General features: G+C 31.9%; 1 protein-coding gene across 1 annotated transcript; it reads left to right on the top strand.

Moving 5' to 3' along the window:
* The first annotated feature begins 10,203 nt into the window (after nucleotides 1-10,203).
* On the top strand, nucleotides 10,204-10,851 carry LOC145820780 (protein FAR1-RELATED SEQUENCE 5-like). The gene has a single exon (XM_082917350.1). It carries the CDS (start codon nucleotides 10,204-10,206, stop codon nucleotides 10,849-10,851), a length of 648 nt encoding a protein of 215 aa, XP_082773476.1.
* Nucleotides 10,852-22,087: the final 11,236 nt, after the last annotated feature.

Here is a 22,087-nt window from a genome sequence, read left to right as displayed (position 1 = left end):
CCGTCCGATCATCAAAAAAAAAAAAAAAAAAAAAATTGTTAAAATACCAAAAATTCTATCAAATATTTGACTAAAGCCTTGCTTGGGATATTTTAAAAAAGTCAAAAAATCACTATCCTATTTAAGTTATATTATCTTATTTAAGTCGCATTACTTTTTTACTACATCACTTCAAACTCAACTCATATTTCACAAAAAAATTAAAAAAATACACTTATTTAAATTATTCCAAACCACCCCTAAATATTTCGCATCACTTACTCATGCAGGATTTTAGTCATATTTGGTAGAGTTGTAAAAAAATAATTAAAAATTATAATTTAACAGATTATAACTTATAACTATAAGCATAGGTTGTTAACATGTTTGATGAATATGTGGGATTATGGATTTAAGCAGCAGAATAGTATTTAGTTGATAAATTTTAAAATAACTTTTTGTTGTATAATTGTCCTTCTTGCCCTTATATGATATAAAAATAATTATTTTAATATTTTTTTAATTTTAATTTTTAAAAAGTTATTTCAATAATAAAAGTTAATATAATTAGTATTACAAAAATTATTATTTTCATTAATAGTATCAATTAGTATAAAATTATTTCATTTTTTCATTATAAATTAATTAGTGTCAATTAATAATTTAATTAGCATCAATACTTTTTTTTTCTCCCAGCTTTTTTTCTTTTTCTCCTTGTTTTCTTTGCACTTCTTTCTTTTCTTTTTTTTTTCTTCTCTTCTTTCTTTTTGTTAATTTTGTTTAATTTATTAATTCATTACAATTAATATCAATTAATATCCATGTATTTATATTTTTTTTATTACAATTAATAATATAAAAATTTTATTTCTTTTAATTAGTGGAAGTAAATTGTATTTTTTTAATTGAAATAAAATTGTGCAATTTATTTCTTTATTTAAATTGTGCAATTTTGCAATTTATATCAATAATTTATTTCTTTATTTAAATTGTAAAATTGCACAATTTATTTCAATATTAATTGCAATAATTTTTTTAAAATTAAATGGAACTTAATTGAAATAAATTGTTTTTTTTCTCTTTTTTTTTTCTTTTATTTCATTACAATTTTGTAAAACCCTAGATCTGTGGAGCTGCTGCCAGTGGTCTGCAAGAAGCCTTTTCTCAGCTCATCCATCTGCTCCACCACCACCAAAAACCATCAATCGTCATCATCATCATCACCATTTTTAGATCGTGATGTGGTTTCAGATCGAGAGAGAGAGAAGCTCAACAATGGCGACACGACGGCGATGACAACAAAGCAACAATGGGTTGCTACGACGCAACGGCGATGGTCCGCAACGGCGGGGCTATGTCTTGAGACGCAAGTAGAAACAACAGTCAGCGAAAGCAGTGAGAAGGGGAGATCTAGGTCTGTGTTGTATTCTGGAGTTAAAGGAAGCGCAATGGCAACAGACGGCGATCGCAGTGCAAGTGAGATAGATGAAGGGGCTACAGTTCAGTTTGCAAAAAGAGAGAGTGAGGGTTAGGGTTTGGTTCTAGAATGAGGCATATATATATTCGAGGGGCAGTTCGAGAGAGAGAGATCGTGATGTGTCACCATAAATTGCCCTCCTTTCTATTTCTCTATGTGAAAAAGTGAATAGTGTTTGGTTATAGATTTATATATTGGTTTTTTGGTAATATTTGAAGTATATGAGGGCCATTTAAGTCATTAGGCCCCTCAAAATTCAACTGCTCGTTTAAGCTATTTTTATAAGCACCTCTCAACCAACTTAGAGATTTAAGCTGAAAATCACTTAAAATAAGCTATAATCCATCTCTAAAAAGTTATACCAAATACTTCAAAATCACTTTTTTTAAGCTATAAGTAGATTTAAGTTGAGAATAAATTCTACCAAATAGGCACTTTGTGAAATTCACATAAACATTGGCCCGTTTAGTTTAACTGTTAAAACATATTATAGATTATAGCTTAACAGATTATAGATTATGATTTTAATCATAAGCTGTTAATCTGTTTGGTGTAGCTGTTGAATTATATATTTAAGTTGCTGAGTAGTGTTTGTTAAATAAGCTGTGAAGTAACTTTTTCAATTAACTTTTATTTTTTGTTATTCACTACTTGTCTACATTTTTCATAAGAAATAATAATAATATTATATAGTCTATTTGGGTCTTTTCCTATTTAAAAATAAATAAAAAATAAATAAATAATTAAAAGTATAATCGTAAATTAACATATCCACAGCAAAAGTTGATAATCAGAAACAAGGGGTGAGCAGTTTTTGAGAATTAGTTTTTTTAACTTAAAATAAGTTATTAGAATCAGAAACTGTTTAAAATAAGTTTAACCAAACAATCTAAAATAACTTTTAAAAAATCAAAAGTCATAAGTCATAAGTTAATTTTAAAAAGCCCAAACAAATACCCCACTATCTATCACGGTGGTCCATGATGATCTACAAACTCGAGTGGGCCTTGCAATGCCCCGCAATTGGAAAACATAATTACCATTAAATAAAAAAGTTGGCCGTTCACATTTAATATGAAGGAATTTGAGGTGATTGCTGTGACTCCGGTTTGATAATCCGAAAATTTTGTAAAATTTTTAAAATATGTAAAGGTGATATTAGGAATATTAAATTTATTATCAAATAAATAATTAAATATCTCATATAAGATGGGGTCTATAATTTTGTGGACACTACTCATTTGAGATACTTGATCATTTATTTAGTAAAAAAATTGGGACAATAGCATTTTCCTACATATAATTCATTAAAAAAAAATTAATTCAATAATTGTAACATTTTTATATTTTATTGTCCTTCTAACATATAAGAGTTTTAAAGATAATTTTTTTAGTCCTTAAAAGTAAAAATTTTATAGCAAAAAATATTTAGAGATCAATTTCTATTATCGTGTAGATAGTCATTAAAAAGTCGTTTTGAAAAATAAAAAATAACACTTTTAGCAACAAAATTTTAAAAATGTCAAGTTGGTAAAAAGCTGGCTTTTGACTTTTTACCAAGTTTTTTGGCTTTTTTGGGGGTGATTTGGGAAGTTGGTAAAAAGCTGACTTTTTTTATTTTTGATTAATATTTATTTATGGCATCAAATCAAAATAAAATGACCAATATACCCTTGCCAAACTTTGAAATTTTAGGTAATTTGTTAACATGGAGGGTATTTTGGTAATTTCACAAGGTAGCTTTTTTGTCACTTGCCAAATGCAACAAGGCAACGTTTTCAGCCAGATAGCTTTTTTTCACAATGCCAAAAACGCAGCGTTTTTGGCATCTTCCCAAAATGGCACTATATATTTTTAGGCACAAAATAATTTGGTCCCAAAAAAGTTTAGATAGCTTTTAGTTTAGTTTTAGAATTATGATTTGATAATGAAGTTGTATTTTGAGTTTGTGAGTTGTTAAATAATGATTTGAAAAGAAAAATTTTGTTTGGTTATGAGTTTTGAAAAAAGTTCTGAATTGGATTTTGAATTGAGTTTTGAATTTTTGAAATGAGTTTTAAAATAAGAAAAGTTGTTTTATTATTTTCAAAACTCAATTAAAAAACTTTTAACTGATAACTAAGTACTAGGACTGGCAACGGGCCGGGGCGGCGTCGGGGATCACCCTCCCTGTCCCCGAAGCTACAAACTTCCCCGTCCCCGACCCCGATCCCCGGCGGGAAACCCCTCACCCCCTTGGCCCCGCCCCCAATGGGGATCGGGTTTCCCCAACCCCAGAAAATCTCCGTAACTCTCTCTCTCTGTGTCTAGCTTTCTCTCTCAATAACAAATCATCATCAACAACATCATCGACCATCAACATCATTTTCATCAACAAAAACATCATCAACGGCAACATCATAAAAAAAAAATAGAGACAGAGGGAGGAAATCGATGGTGGCAATGGCGGTGGCGGGATCTTCTTAGATCTGTCGTGGCAGAGAGAGGATGAGGCGGAAGGCACGACGGAAGAGGAGGGGGCGACGGAGGATGAGGCCGCGAGAGGCGATGGAAGAGGAGGAAGAGGCGACGGAGGAGGAGGCGGCAGTGGCCTGGAGGAGGAGGAGGCGATGGTGGCCTGGAGGAGCCGACTGCATATGTGTGAAGAGAAGAGAGAGTGTGAGAGAAGAGAAGAGAGAGAGAGAGAGAGTGTAAGAGAGAGAAAGTGTGAGAGAGGAGTTGCTGTTCAACCAAAGCCTAACACATATATAATATATATATATATATATATAAAGCGGGGCTAACCGGGCCGGGGGATGAAATATGTATCACCGTCCCCGGCCCGAATGTCACCGGAGATTTATTTTTGAGTACCATCCCCGGTCTGTCGGGGGTATTTTTCGGAGAAAAATCACTCTTTTCGGGGACGAGGGGTCGGGTCCCCTTCAGGCCGGGTTCAAATTGTCATCCCTACTAAGTACATAACTCAAAACTTTGTTAAAAATTCTATTCAAAACTCATAACCAAACTCTTTTTAAAATTCAATTCAAAAAAATAATTATTGAAAAAAATAAATTTTTTATTTAAAAATATTCAAAAAATATTTTTTTATTTCAAATATTAAAAAAAAAATATTCAGCTAGTGCTTTAAAATTACTTTTGATTGTATATTTAATTGGGATTTTTTTTAAATGTTTTGTTTAAAAATGTTTTTTTATTTTTTAAAAATTACCGTGACAAAATATTTATTTAAATTTTTTTATTAATTTTAAATAAATGGTCAAATAATTTGTCATTTTGGTCTAAAGAAATAATTTCTATATTTTAAAAATATCAAAAACAAATATAATTTTTTCTTTTCAAATAATATGTGGTAATTGCAAAAAAAAAAAAAAACATTGTTCCGATCAACTAGCCGAATGTCAGGGAGGATGTCCAGGCAGACAACCAGGTAGACTCAAAAATTCAAAAACTGTCCAGGAGGATATCCGGGCGAGCGACTGGGTAGACCCAAAAATTGAAAATCTCTCTGGTTACCAAACATATTTTCAAATGTGTTTTGAAATGTGATTTGGAATCGTATTTTGAAAACTATAATTAAACAGAGAGTTGGAATATGAGGGTGAAATCATGATTCCAGAATGGAACCAAACAGATTTTTAGACAAAAAAAATTAGTCCTGAAAAGATAATAATTCATTACTAATGTTCAATTTGCGTTCCTAAAATATAATAACGGCACTTTGGCAATAAAAATATTTAGTCACTAAAAAGTAATTTTGTCCCTATTTTGTCTCTAAAACCTTAATTTTTTGTAGTGTGCATTTGTCTCTAAAAAAAAATAGACAGTAAATATATTATTGAAAATAGACCATCTACTTTCTTTAAAATAAATATGATAAAATAAAAGTATTACGATTATTGAATTGATCTAATTTTTTAATAGACGATATACGTTGAGAGTCTTACAAAATGAATTATTCGAATTATCGAAACATGACTCGTAGTGAGCTTTACAAACCCCTCAAGTTCTCTCAAATTAAAATGTGAACATGAGAGAAGCCTAATCCTAAATAAATATAATTTTTGACTTTTCAAGTTTTATTTTTGAGTTAATTAATGAAAAGTCTACACTTATGGGGGGCCGCTAGGGGGGGCGTTTATTTTCAAAGCTAAAATTGAGGGGATTGATAGTGCGGAAATTAAGTAAAATTATATTTGTTTTGATGATAGTTGGTAGTATGCAAATTGTTAAATTATTTTTATATAAAATAATAAAACAAATAAAACCCATAGTTTTTACTGAACAAAAAACACAATTTATTAAATAACATTATTTCAAAATGTGATGTCCAACATGTAAAAATATAAAAATAATAATAATTAATTGCACTTGGTCGAATGTCCGGACGGCTGGTAACACCCTAAGTCGAACGGACTATTTTCTAATACCATCTTCTTGTCCAAACTCGTAATCTACTCACCCAAGACCTTTCATAGTCTGAAGGGACTACGAATCTGAACCTCTATAAACAAAGCAAACATGATATTCATTCACGGTTCATCACTGTTGGTACCGCTCGGACTGCTATAGCATCAAACAAATGAGCCCATGGGATCCATATATTATTTGGTTCAAGATTTATTTATTTTTTTTTTTGTGATACAAAATGTGTCGGAGAAGTTGTCGGTAACATGTGGAGGTGAAACCGACAAATATGTGACATCGGATAGATATGTATACATATAGGTGACATTAATATGTAGGTTATATTTGAAGAAATAGATAGATAGGTGTCGTTTTAGACAAATAATGTCCTAGTACAAAAATATTTAATATTTTGTGTTATATTTTATATTTATTATTTTTTTAAAAAAAAATTCACAAATATTTTACTTTTAAAGTATATCTAAGTTAAGTGTATTTTAAAAAAAAAAATTAAAATTTGATTAAAATATTTAAAAGTTCCCTAAATGAAAAAATTAAAACAAAAAAATTGTAATTGAAAATATAGTCATAAATGAAAAAATGTGGTTGAGATTGGTATATTGTGAGATTTATGTACAAAACAAAATCACACATTGATGTTTCTAAGTATAATTTTACAAAATTTTATAAGAATTATTCACAAAAATTATGTGATAGAGGCAGTGTTGATATTAAGAAATATCCTAGTGGGTTTTGTTGTTTAAAAATGATAATTTGACAATTATATCACGGATAATTCTATTTATTCACAAAATTTATGTGATAATATTGAGAAGAAGAACCCTAGAGGGTTTTGTTGTTTAAAAGTGATAATTTGACAATTATATCACATATAATTATATTTATATATCAAAAATAGATCATTACATTCCAAATTTTCAAAAAAAAAATTCATTACACTTATACCTCTTTCTAAAATTACCAACAAACATCCTAACCTTAATTTATCACCACACCTATCTTTTTACCACCATCTCTACCAGTTACCACCATTGCAACTGCCGCTAGCGACCCCGCTTCCCGTCCCTGATAGCCCCTCTACCACCTTCAATGCCAAACCCCACCGGCAATTCCTTTCCCAAATCACTTCCCAAAATGACAATTCCTATTATCACCCCTCGTTGCCCTTTATCCTCTTTTTCTCTCTCGCCATCTCTTGTCGTCACCTGTTGCCGCATTGCAACCCAGCCATGCTCTTCATTATTTTATTTTTTTGTCACATTTTTCAACTCCATCCTCATTGCGAGCTAGCCCATTTTCCTGCAGCCGTAAAAACATTAGAGTGAGACATGGAAATGTTTTTAGATTTGGAAAGAACAAAAATATGGACAATGAAGAAAAAAAAATTGCATTAGTTAGATGTGATAGGGAAGGTGGTCGCCGGTGGGGAGAAGGGTTAGGGGTTGGCTATCGAAGGCAGTGATAGTGATGCCAGAGATGGGAAGAAACTAAAATTTCAAAATTTGGTATTATTGTATGTATAATGGGAAGACACTAAAATTTCAAATTTGTAAGAAGGGTGTAAAGAGTTAATTTTGTGATATAAGTAAAATTATCTTTCTATCCATTCATTTTGTACATATTTTTTATTTATATATTATAACTCTTTTTATGTATGGTTTTGCCTTCGGTTGGAATGTGAATTGGCTTTTTAGTTTTTTAGTTATTTTAGCCTAGGGCTAAAAAATCTCATTTGGGATGGACTTTTTGACTTTTTTGACTTTTGTAAGAGAAAAAATGAAATAATTATGGTTTGAATGTGACATTTGGTCTTATTAACTCTTTAATCTGTTTTGTCTTTTGTGGCTAAAATAACCACAAAAAAGAAAAAAATGCCATGCCAAACATAGCCTTTACCATGTTTTATCAAAGAGGATTTGAATTTTTATTTTACTATTGGACTCAAATGTTTTAATTGGGTAAAAATTTTGTTTGATACACAGCACCTAAGTAATATGTTCAAACTCCTGATTATCTATATTTTAATAATATTTTTATTTCAGCAAATATAACATTTAGGAATTGAGTTTACTCTCACTTTATTTGACTACATAAATTAATAAAATTTAAATTGTATAGTAAAAAAAATAATTTTAGTGTTTTTTATTCAATTAAATTTAGGCAAATTAAAAAAAAAAATCTTAGAGTTTGACTTTCACAATAAACTTTAAATTTTTAATTTTGTCAATTTAAATTTTAATATTTTAATTTATTTTCAATCTAAATAATTATCCTGTTTTTATTAAGTAAAATTGATATAAAAAAAAATTTAGTATTTTAGTCAACAAACTCAATATAAGTGTACATATGATATCTAAAATATATTTTTTTTGACTTTAATGACTAAAATATTATTCTTTAACAAAAATAAATAAATAATTTATATTGAAAATAAATTAAAAAATTAAGATTTAAATTGATAAAATTAAAAATTAAAAATTAATTTTGTTATAAAAGTCAAACTTTATTTTTTTTGTTTGTAAATTCCTTTTAAATTTAGGAGTTATTTGGGATGATAAGTATACTTTTAAATTTTTTACAAAAAAATGTGTAAAAAAAAAAAAATGATATGACTCAAATAAGTGCATTTATTTAGTTTATTTCAAATAGTGTCTTAGACCTTATTTGGCAACATTACTTTTTAGTCTAAAAACTAAAAAGTCACTAAAAAAAACTAACATCCTATATTGAAAAGTCAAAAATTTTATTTTCTCTCTATTTTTTGCACATTTTTTTTAAAAAAAATCAAAAAGTCATTCCAAACTTATTATTCTTTTTACACCATATTTAGCCAAAAATTCAAAAAATTACTAAAAAAAATATGTTTCCAAACGAGGCCTTAATCAACATTGAAGTTCTTAACCATCTTAGTGAATGTGAGAGCAGTGTCGGTGAACTCACACACATGCAATAATTTCTTTGTTGCGGAAGCACGTGATGGGATGCCAGTCGTACTCTCTAAATCTGTGTCTGCAACTGTTAAAAAAAAAACTGTGTCCCCAAAACTGAAGGGATGGGTAAATTATTCAGTAGGTTGGTACAATGGTACACCACGTCATTATGTGCCAAAGGGAAATAACTCCGATTCAGACCACTAAACTACGACCACTAATCGGAGCTCTAATTACGTGGCATCAAATAAGGAAGGAAAAATCAGACCTTCATACTTCAGTGCGTGTGTTTCACGCACTGTGAAAGAAAAAAAAAAAAATTCTTGCCCAAAAATCTAATAACAGAGGGAGAAGAAATCGTGCCTATTCTGAAGCTCTATTCCAGGGAGAAGAAATTGTGTCTCCGTCCCCGTTTTCGTCTCGCTCAAGCGTTTTCCCTCTCTCGTCTGAATCGGGGCTGTTCCAGGGAGAAGAAATCGTGTCTGCGTCCCCGTCTTTGTCTTGCTCAAGCGTCTTCCCCCTCTCGCTCAAGCGTCATCCGCCGTCCCTCTCCTCCACCATCCGACGTATTCAAGTTAGTGCACCGTCTCCGGTGCCTTCGTTCGGCGTCTCCCTATCTGATTGTTGTCCCTCATCCAGGTAAGTTTATCTGTGGCTTTTGTCCATCTCTTCCTCTATACTTACACATATACATACATACATATATATATATATATATATAAAATAAGATTTTGAGAATGCCAAATATGTAATGAAATATAATTTCTGTTAATCTGCTATGGAAATTATTAATTAACAGTTTTAAGCTCTACAGTTTTAATCTATTAATTAACATATTTCTGTCAAAATTAACAGTTTTAATATGTGTTCAAAATTTCTGTCCAAAATCTGCTAATTAACAGATTATAACAATTTACAGTTTGGACAGTCCAAATCTGTTAAATTGTTTGGGAATTTGTATATTGTTTGGGAATGCTAATCTATTAATTAACAGTCCAAAATCTGTATATTGTTAATTAACAGATAATATGACAGTCCAAATCTGTTAAATTGTTATAAATTGTTAATCTAATTTTGGACAGATTTTGGGTTAATCTGGTAACTTGCATTGTTAGAAATTGTTATAATCTGTTAATCTGGTAATTGTTAGAATTTGAAGCTCTTACAGATTAGAAATTGTTACAATTTGAAGCTCTGTTAATTTTTGAAAGAGTAATATGTTATAGTCTGTTGAAAGGGTAATATGTTATAATTTGTTCAAGAGCTTGCATTGTTAATCTGTGTGTATATATGTAAGTATAACAGAGTAATAACATAATAGCTTGGTTCTATTATTCTATTAATCTATTAAATCATTTGATTTCATATGGTATTTTTGAATGAGCATGAATGGAGAATGGTTCGAACAGTGCTGAGAATCCTTTATTAAATGAGAGTGAAGAAGTTGAGAAACCGAAGAGGGGTATGTGTTTTAGCTCAAAGCAAGAAGTGCATTCATTTTATCCCAAATATGCTAAACATGTTGGATTTTCCATAGCTTATAAAACTCAAGTTTGTGGCGATGATGGGGAATTAAGATGTTTTGGGATTGAATGTTCTCGATCGGGAAAGAGAATCAAAAAATCAGAAGTAAACCCTCTAAAGCCATCTTTGTCCACAAAAATTGATTGCAAAGCAAGGTTACGGGCAACCTTACAAAAAGATGGGAGATTTATGTTAACTACAGTTAACCTTGACCATAACCATGACTTGATTCCCACCGACTCACGTCATTTTGCAATGAATAAGAAGATTTTTACTCCTGTGAAGAGAAGATTAGAAATTAATGATCAAGCAGGGATTGGGGTGTCTAGAAATTATCACTCAATGGTTGTTGAAGCTGGGGGTTATGAGTCATTAACATTTGATGAGCGAGATGCACGAAATTACATTGATAGAGCTAGAAAATTTAAGGCTTGGAGAAGGAGATTCCGATACACTTCAAAAATATTTTTTGAGGATGCATGCACAAAATTCGAGTTTCTATTATATGATTGATGTAGATACTGACTTTCGCATAAGAAACTTGTTTTGGGCGGACGCAATGAGTCGGGGGGCTTATAAAGAATTTGGAGATGTTGTTTCATTTGACACAACTTACCTCACTAATAAATATGATATGCCATTTGCTCCGTTTGTAGGAGTTAACCACCATGGACAGTCGATTTTGCTTGGTTGTGGGCTGTTATCTAGTGAAGACACTGATACATTTGTTTGGCTATTCAAATCATGGTTAAATTGCATGTCAGGTCATCCCCCAAAAGCTATAATAACTGATCAGTGCAAAGCTATGCAAAATGCGATAGAAATTGTCTTCCCCAATACTCGACATCGATGGTGTTTATGGCATATCATGAAGAAAATTCCGGGAGAAATTGAAAGGGTATTCCCAATATGAATCCATGAAGATAGATTTGCAAAATGCAGCGTATGACACATTCACAAAAGATGAATTCGAGATGAAATGGAAAGAGATGATTGCAAAATTCAATCTTTATGAGAATCAATGGTTGGGGGTGTTATATGATGAGCGGCAGCGATGGGTTCCTGTTTATGTCAAAGATATTTTTTGGGCTGGCATGTCAACGACACAACGAAGTGAGAGTATGAATGCCTTTTTTGATGTATATGTCAACCCAAAGACTACATTAAAACAATTTGTTGAATAATATGACAATGCCTTGAGAAGTAAGGTAAAGAAAGAGAAGAAAGCTGACTTCAAGTCTCGGCACAAAGTCTTTGATTGCCTAACTGTGTATGGTTTTGAGAAGCAATTTCAGGATGCCTACACCAATGCAAAATTCAAAGAAGTTCAAGCAGAGATGAAGAGACTAGTTTATTGTCAGCCGTTTCTGGTCAAAGAAGAGGGTTCAATTTGTACATATTTTGTAAAGGAAGCTATGGTACTTTTTGGGAAGATGAAACATGTGGACTTTCTTGTCTATTATAATTCGACCGAATTTGATGTGCAATGTATGTGCCGGTTGTTTGAATTTAGGGGCATCATGTGTGCTCACTCACTCGTTGTGCTCATTGCAAGATGCATAAATGAGGTTCCAAAGGGTTAGTGTTATTCCCACAACAAAATGCGGTTTGGATGGTTGAGCAATATTGGTGTCAAGTTTTACCTACCTAAATGGTAATTAAATTAAATATTAAAAAAAAATCAGTTAACCCAAAAAGTCAAATTCCTATGTGCTGGCATTTGGTACTAGGTTAGGATTATAGTTGGATAATGATTCACATGGATGGATCATGCCTATGGCTTGACTAATTTTTAGGGTAGTTGTGGTTATGGGTTCCAATTATGATTCATTCTTTTATATCTGTTCATCTTTTTCTTTTTTAATAAAAATTAATTCATAGTGTAGCCTAGTTTAAGAAAAGAGAATGTAGGATGGATTACAAAGGCTAGAGAATCATATTCCATATCAACGCAGGTACTTATTGTGGCTGTGCTCTGAAATTATTCATCAAATTCTGAAGGTAGTGTGCTAAATTTACTAATTAGTTAGTAAAGTAAAGATTTCAATCAACTTGGTAAATGCATCGGATTTCGTTGGTTTGCATCCAGCAACGGGAATGTCTTGATTGTTGATGAGTCTTTAGGCATTTACTTCTGATAAATGTTGTGAACAATGATTCTTCAAGAAATTTTCTGTGCAAATTAACAGAATAGTGACCCTAAGTTCTGTCAAATTCATCAACTTTAATTGAAAAAAAAAAATATAAATCACAACACATTTCAATTGAAGTCACTTTGTTTGGAGGAAATAGAACAGTCTAAAGTATGTTTGTAATGGGTTACCTTAGTTTTGGATTGATGATGTATTTGATATACTTATGCAAAAATAGTCATTTAAAATCATGCAAAGAATTCTTCTTTTACCAGCAAAGATGCTACTAGAATAACAAACTTTAATATTTTCATAAAATCCAATCACAAATCTATTGATTTGAAATGCATATCTATTCAGGTGGAGCCTAAGGCCATCCTGCCAAATTGATCTTTTAAATATATTGAAATAATTTGTAGTTAGTGCTGCTATTTTTTGTAAATGATAAATCCAAATCAAACTTCCTATTGAAAGAAATAGAATCAAACAGAAAATGGGCATTTATAACAGATTTATCTTATTTTGCATTCTGCAACATTTGAAAGGATAATACCTAACTGCAAGATCAATATTTAAAACCTTCATCATATGAAACATTGAACCTTAAATCATTCATACAACAGAAAAGGCTAAACCTTTTGCAGCACAAATCATGCCCAGATTTTCCTGTGATTGTACAGCATCTTCTAGCCACTATTTTTCCAAATTTAGCTCTACTTACATCTCTCATGAATCTTATACATATATATCTATCATGAATTGGAGTTGTCCCCCAACACAGCTTCATCAAGTGTCATTCTTAATTTTCACACTACTACTATCGCAAATCATGCCCTCTACAACCCTAATGTATGATTGAAGCCAACACTACGAAAATTGGTCACACTATCAAAACTTTTGAGAAATGATTCAAATCACAATGTTGTTATATATGACAAAATTACATTACAAGATTTCAAAACTTGATCTGAAGTAGTTGGGACAAGGGATGAATAAAGGTTGATTGAGATACTTAAAGCCTAAAGCTATTAGAGTTTTGGTAAGATGAAGTAGTTGGGACAAGGGATGAATAAAGGTTGATTGAGATAATTAAATCTAAAGCTATTAGAGTTCTGGTAAGGTAAAACATAAAAAGAGATCCATAGTGTTTCTGGACAAATATGTTTCAAAGATTAATTTAAAGAATAATATACTATGTTTCAATAGATATCTAATTGTAAATAATTTTTTTTACAATTAGACAAATACTTAATTTTTTTACAATTTTTTTACTCTATTTCAATAGATATCTAATTGTAGACAAATACTTTTTGATCAATTATGACAATGCCTTGACTGCCAAATTGTTCCCAAATCTGTGGTTGAAATAATTTCAAAAATTTTATATCAATTTGTGGTTCAAAAATAATATGGTTACAATCTGTCTTCAACAAATCAGGGCATATATATATATATATACATATATATATATATATATATATATGAAATCAAAGTGAAATCAAAGTTAAAGTCACAATCTGTCTTCAACAAATCAGGGCATATATATATATATAGATGAAATCAAAGTGAAATCAAAGGCAAAGTCACAATCTGTCTTCAACAAATCAGGGCATATATATATATATATATATAGAGAGAGAGAGAGAGAGAGAGAGAACTAACTTGTGCACGCCACAGATCTGTCGAGAAAACGCAGAGAGTCGAGAGAAGCGAGTCCGGTGGGAAGACGGACGGGTCGCCGGGTTGTAGAAGCTGCGCTCGTCAAGTCGCCGGGGTTGTAGAAGCTGTGTTCAACCTTGATAGTCGCCGGGGTTGGAGAGCAACGCTCGTCTAGTCGGGTCGCTGGTGTTGCAGAGCTACGCTCGTCAGGGAGGTCGCCTAGGAGAGGCACAACAGAGAAGAGAATGAAGAATAGAGAGAGAGTCTTCAAATGTATTGTGCTGTGAAAATGAATTTGAAATTTGAAATGAATAAGAAAGAGGGAGAAATGGGCGAGTTTGCATCCGTTTTCCACGTAGGCAGCCACGTCATTAGTGCTAATTTAGTGATGAATGTTTAGAGGTCGGGAGCATTTTTGCAAAGGGAAATTATAAATAAACTGCTGAGATTTGTTTAAAATATAAATTATTTTTTATGATTTAAAAAATTATAAATATATCTTTGTCAAAAAATTTTATTTAGCAGAATTAATTAAAAAAATAAATTTTTTAACTACTCTCCTATATAATAATAAAATTACCTAAATTATTAATTGAAATATATTTTTAATATCATTAGAAATTGCTAATTAATTTGATTATTTATTCATAAAATGGGTCATTTATTATGAAATTAAATATCTCAAAAGACAAAATATAATTTTCAGAATTATATGCTCTATCCCAAATTCAATAATTGAAAATTTTAAAAAAAGATTGTAGTTATTTTTTTAAAAAAAATTAAGGGGAAATTACACCACACTAAAAATTTAGAAAATATTTACAAATTAGTTAAAAAGCTATAAGGTGTGTTTGGTTTGTGTTTGTAGAATAGTTTTTGAGATAAAAAGTACGAAACTTGTTTGGTTTGTCTTTTTTTAGAAATGACTTTGAAAAATTGTTTTGGGAAGAGAGTTTTAAATAAAGTAATTGATTTGATGTATATGAGAGAGAGTGAGATTTTGGAAAGTAGGTAACCAAACAAAATTTTGAGATTTTTTTTTGTTTGATTACTCTTGAAAATTTATTTGTAAAGAATTTTTCTCAAAATTTTTTTTAGAAACAAACCAAACAAGAAATATTTATAAATTTTACTACTAATTTAAAAATATTTTTAAAACAATCGGCTGAGTCGTAATTCTCCCTTAAATTAATAACACATTCGCTATAAGTTTTTAAAATTTTCATTGGTTGAGTAGGATATGCCAAACTTTATGCCGACAGAACTTTTCCATGGGATGGTAGGCTACTTTTGGCTTTCATTGTAAAAAATTTAGGTATTTACAGGGCACTACTTGTTTTTGTCGTCCCTCTCAATTATGCTCATTATTTTGGTTTTACAAAATTTAATTTATATTTTAAAAAATTGAGTTTTATTTATTTAATTTTTTTAGATTTTTTGTTTTTAGTATTTTTTTAATATTTTATACATTTTTTTAAAATTTTTTTTAAATATACCTCTATGGAGAATTTATTAGAAAATTCTTTTACAAATAATTTTATTTTGATTAGTTCTTAACATGTTCTTATATTTTAATAAGTCTTATTATTTGAACATTTGATCTAGCAAATGCTAATTTTCACATTTAAGGTATTTTATGAATAATTTTACCCTTACAAATATTTTTTGAACCCTTATGTTGTGTTTGGTTGGGGGATTTAGAGAGGGATTTGGAAAGAGAAATGGAAAAGGTAGGTAAAATGTGAATAAAACATGTCTATATTTCACCTAGTCTCACACACCTTTTCCCTTTCCGTTTCCAAATCCCCTAACCAAACACAACATTAGCAATTTAGTTATTTGAACGTTCATATTTGACAATGTAAATGTTCACATTAATATTCATATTGACAGGGTGAATGTTCACATCACGGAATATTTATACTGTCAATATGAACATTAATACATGTTTCACCTTATTATTATTATTATAGATATTTTGTTAATTATGTCACTCATAGAACTTATTGAAATATGAAAAAATAATTTGAACTAAGTGAAACATAAGTAGGTGAAAGTGAAGACATTTATGAATAAATGCCCCCATCATTTAAATACACTTAAAAAGTATATTTGGGAAGAAAAAAAAATTAAAATAAAATCACCAAATGAAAAAATATAAAAATATATGAAAATTAAATACATTTGTGTACTTTATTGTATTCAATGATTTTTAAAAGATTTTTATATAATTTTTTTACTTTTTAAGTAAACTAAGATTAATTGGATTTAAAATTTTAAAAAAAATGCTATTAAAAATATTGAAAATATAAAAATACAAATTGAAAACTCATAAACCTGTTTTTGAAAATTTAAAACCAAACAGGGTGACTGATTCTTGCCATTCTTTTATTACCTCAATATATAATTGGGAAATTACACGCAGGGGTGAAAAAAAATATTAATTTATAATTGGGAAATCCTTGCAAAAAAAATATAATATATGTGTGAAAAAATTTATAATTTTAATTATTAATATTTATAAATTTTTTCAGTAATTTATAATTATTTTTCAACTTATACACTAATTTGAAATTTCCCATATATTGGGAAAACTATCTACCAGTGGTGTCAATGGAAATAAATTACAAATAAATAAAAAAAAGTTTATAATATTAATATTCATAATATTTTTCACTTTTTGATAAGAAAAATGAGTTGGACCCCCTCAAGGAAGCACCCCCTTTGACCCCTCTCTCTCTGATTGGCCAGTTTTTTTTTTTTTTTTTCCAATCACCACCCGCCGCGTGTGTGTGAGATAGTGGGCGTGGTGATTGGAGAGGGTCTCAATCACTTCCCTTTTGATAAATATAATTCACTGAATTCTGCCTATATAATTGTGAGTCCCATCAATTTACCCAAAAAAACAAATAAAATTGGGACATTGTTTATTTCAGTAGCACTGATCCCTCTCTTTCCAGAGTCAGAAGAGGATCCGGACGAGCAATGATCCCATCCTTAACTCTTCTACTTAACTTCTTATTTGATAGGTTATTGGACCAACTTTTGGATCTAATTTTAATGATTCGAATCGTTTATATTTTAAAATTTGTCATGTATATCATATTTGTAAAAAATTAAGTCGATCAGATATAAAAAACCCATGAACTAAAAGTTTTATTAAACAATAAAACTGTTTATTAATTTTTTTTTAATAAACAGTTTTTAGTTATTCCGATATTCGATCAATTTGATTTTTTATAGGTATGATATATGGCCCCGTTTGTTTGGGGTTATTGGAAGGGGATTGAGTTTGATAGTGAGGAGGAGATTGAGAATGGAGTGTTTGTTTTGAGAGATATGGAGGAGATTAGTAATCCCTTGGTATTAGTAAGGAGAATGAAGGGAGATTGGTAAGGAGGAGATAGAGATGGTATTAGAAAAATAGTGAGGGGATTAGAAAATTTTTTATTTTTTTTATTTTTTATATATTGGGAATTTTTTTTAAAATATAATGTTTATTTTTTTTATATTTTTTTATTTGTTTTATTATTTTATATAAAAATAATTTAATAATTCCTCACTATTAATCCCCTCACTATCAATCCCCTCCATTCTATTTCCCAAAACAAACGGGCCTATATAACAAATTCTAAAATGTAAACAGTTTGGATCATCAAAATTGACCCAAAAATGGACCCAATAACCCATCCAAGTAAAGAGTCAAGGAGGGGAATCAAGGAGGGGATCCTTGCTCGATCCGGACTCCTTTTTCCAACGCGTAAGGATCCTTTAGAGTGTCTTCCTGCAGTGATCTGGTGAAGTGAGTTAAGCAAAAGGCGACACCTGTCTCACTAGAAGAACCAAGGGTTAAGATTAAAATCTCACTAAAATGACGTCATTTTGTGAGTAAATTTTTTAAAAAAATCAAATTTCCCTTTGTTTCAGTCATTCAACAAACAACGAAGGTGAGAGAGTGAAAGAGAGAGGGAGAGAAAGAGGGAGAAAGAATGAGAGACAGATGAGGGGGTGAAAAAGAAACTCCAAGAAGTTGTTAGTCAAAAAACTTCAACAGATCCAATAGATTAAAAAAACTTCAACAAATCCAACAAATTCAAATTTCACTATGTTCTGTTTTTGTGTGAAATCAAACAAAAACAAATTGGGTCATTAATTTGTTTCACATCAAACCTCTCTCTTTGTTTCTAGTTCGGCAAGTTTGATGTAAATTTCCACCATTTGTTTCATCTATATATTGATTAAAAAAAGCCCCATCTTGCTTAAAACACACTCAATAAATTTTGAAAGAATAAACTTTCAGATATAACAACTTACGAGGACTAAGGAAACCAAATGCTAATGAAAGTTACCTGTCTAATTATAGCTCCATGGTATGAAGACAACTCTTCCAAAAGGTTTTCTGCTGCAAGTTTTTCATCCATGTCCACCAAACCTACATTGGGTCATCAATTTGTTTTTTTATTCCAAATTTGAAAAATTGAAATCAAACCCAAATTGTATTGCCTTTTCTGTTTTTTATTCCAGATTTTTTTTTTTTTTTCATTTTGTATTACTTCTTGAATTGGGTTTTCAACTAATTTCAGTTTAAACCTTTTTCGCCTTCTTTGATTTGAACAGAACTGTAAGTGAGAGAGAGGAGGATGAGAGAGAGGAGGGGTTGAGCAAGAAACCCACCGACGAAGGAGTTCGTTGCCTTACTGCCCCACCGCCGAAGAAACCCATTGAACACTCTCTTATCTCGATGTCCTCTTCCTTTTCTCTTCTTCTCTCAGCCCCCTCTCTCTCTCTCTCTCTAACTATCCCCAACAACAACTTGAAAAGAAACCCAGAAGAAGGATTTTTTTTTTTCTTTCTTTTTAATATACTCATCAAAACAACATCGTTTTGGTGAGTTTTGTTGGGAAAAACTACTCACATTACATAATTTCACATTGCATATCGCAAAATTATGAGATGAACAAAACAAACCTTCAATCCCAGGAAAAATAACATGCTGAATAAAATACAGATAAAATATAAAATGGTTAAAGGAAGCAAACCGAGACCTGTGTGATACCACAGTCTCCTTAAAATAGATTCGGCGCTTCACCGTTGGGTGCTGGAGGTACGCCGGCGTCTACTTCCTAGGATACGATGGTTTTTACCAGCTACAACAGAAGCACCTTCTGATTAGCTTAGCGAACGGACAACGGCAGCACTCTCTCTCAGGAAGAAAATTATAGGAGAAGTAGACTGACAGTGTATGGATGTCAAGGAAAAATTGTATATATCTTTTCAAGGAATAGGGCCTCCTTTTATACACCATGGGGGAGAGGGGAGGAGCCTCTAGCCATCAAGGCTGGCAACTAATGCTAGCAAAACTGCCCAATCAATTTTGTAAAACTGATGAGCCTTAAATGTGTGAGTTATATACACATTTATGAGGCAATTTCTAATTCAACCATTTTTCTCCAACAATCTCCCACATGAATAAAAATTGACCGAATACAGCAAACGCTCAACGTTTATCAACAAAGACTCGGAAAGAGAGAGAGCACATAGACTAACCCTGCATCAGAAAAGGTAGCTGTTGGCCTTGAACCTTTCGTAGTGAAAGCCTATCGGATTTACTAGCTGACCAGTGAACGTGATGTCTTGAACTGTTCTGCCGTTTATGTAAACCGAGACATTAGACCTCACACAGGAGTTAGTCCAACCATTGTTCTTGCTCTCACTGGTGTGTCCGGTATGGCCCTGGAACACTAGCCTGGTTCTGTGAGTGTTTTTAAAGAATTCGGCCTCAGCAATTCTTAAAGAAGCGGCCCCACTTTGCACTCACATAGGTGACCTAGATACGGTATTTCATTATACCACATCACTAAGTTCATTAAAAGCATTAGCTTAACCTTCCACCCCCACAGGGCATCACTGTATAAAGGAATGGGCAAGAGGATTTACCTCTTCAGTGACTCACCCGTTACACGAAGTTAGGTTGTCCCTTTGAACCTAGATCTTGGGATCTCCAGTCAACTAGGTTGGGTTTTCCGTTCCGGTAACCTTTACTAAAGGCCTTAACCCCATTCCTCTTGATGACTTTTCTACTAACTCTCGAGTTAACCCTTTGGTTAGCGGATCCTCAATGTTGTCCTTAGACTTGACATAGTCTAGAGAGACAACTCCATTTAAGAGTAGTTGTCGTATGTAATTATGTCTACGACGGATATGTCTAGACTTTCCATTATACATATTACTCTGTGCCCGATCAATCGCTGATTGGCTATCGCAATGAATACTGATAGCTGGCACAGGTTTCAGCCAACGTGGAATATCCCCAACAAACTGGCGAAGCCATTCAGCTTCTTCAGTTGCTTTATCTAAAGCAATAAACTCAGATTCCATCGTTGATCTCGAGATACACGTTTACTTGGCAGATTTCTAAGACACGACTGCCCCTCCGAGGGTAAACACATAACCACTATTGGATTTAGAATCTTTTATATTAGATATCCAATTTACGTCACTATACCCTTCAAGTACCGCTGGGTATCTGGTATAATGCAGCCCATAATCCAGGGTGTAACGGATATACCCCAACACCCGCATAATGCCCTTCCAATGAATAGCGTTAGGATTACTCGTGTATCTACTCAGCCTACTAACAGCGTAGGCGATATCCAGCCTTGTACAACTCATCAGATACATCAAACTCCCAATGACCCGAGAATATTCTAGTTAAGAGACACTCTCACCATTATTCTTCGTCAAATATAGACTTAAGTCTACCGGTGTCCTAAACATACTTGTATCTGACTTTCCAAATTTCTCAAGTATCTTATTAACATAATGAGCCTGAGAAAGTACAATACCACCAGATGTTCTGGTGATCTTAACACCCAGAATGACATCTGCAAGGCCCATATCCTTCATGTTAAACTTAGAGTTTAACAATCTTTTGGTAGCTTTAATCATTTCATCATTGTTACCAACAATGAGTATGTCATCAACGTATAGACACAAAATGACATAACCTTTGTCAGTGTCTTTAACATATACGCACTTATCATACTCATTGATTCAAAACCTATTTGACAACATAGCATTGTCAAACTTCTCATGCCATTGTTTGGGAGCTTGCTTCAAACCATACAATGACTTGACAAGTTTACAGACTTTCTTACTTTTTCCTAGAGCTAAAAACCCCTCGGGTTGCTCCATGTAGATTTCTTCATCTAAATCTCTATTTAAGAAAGCTGTCTTTACATCCATCTGATGTATTTCTAAACCACGTAAAGCTGTTATTGCAATCACCATGCGAATGGATGTAATCCTTGTCACAGGTGAATACGTATCAAAGTAATCCAGGCCTTCTTGCTGTCTGTATCCTTTGATAACTAGCCGAGCTTTATATTTGTCAATTGACCCATCCGCTTTTATCTTTCTTCGAAATATCCACGTACTCCCCAAGGCCTTACTGCCTGGGGGTAGATTAACCAACTCCCAAGTATGGTTCTGTAAGATGGAGTCAATCTCACTCTTAATTGCTTCTTTCCATAAAGGACTTTCAGGTGAAGTCACAGCTTCATGGAACGTTCGAGGTTCTCCCTCTAACATATATGTCAAGAAGTCTGGACCAAAAGACTTTGTGGTTCTAGCCCTTTTACTCCTTCTTGGCTCATCTACTTCATCAGCTTGATCATCTACTTGATCAGTTATTTGATCAGCTGTTTGATCATCCATGTGATCATCTATGTGATCATCTATGTGATCGTCTTCGTGATCATCTATTTCTTTCATAGAACTCGGAACCCTGTCTTGGGGACAACACGAAAATACATCTTCAAAGAAAGATGCACTTCTAGATTCCATGATAGTATTCTTGTGTATATCTAAAATATCAGACTTGTGCACAAGAAATCTATATGCACTACTATTTTGTGCATAACCAATGAAAATGCAGTCCATGGTTTTCGGACCTATCC

The sequence above is a fragment of the Camellia sinensis genome, chromosome 1 (assembly GCF_055761805.1).
Source record: "Camellia sinensis isolate YWXY chromosome 1, ASM5576180v1, whole genome shotgun sequence".
NCBI lineage: Eukaryota > Viridiplantae > Streptophyta > Magnoliopsida > Ericales > Theaceae > Camellia > Camellia sinensis.
Note: the sequence above shows the minus strand (reverse complement) of the source record. Positions and strands in the feature narration are given on the sequence as shown.

Excerpts from the sequence above, each read along its gene's own strand:
- LOC145820780 (XM_082917350.1), top strand. The coding sequence starts at position 10,204 with ATGGAGAATGGTTCGAACAGTGCTGAGAATCCTTTATTAAATGAGAGT.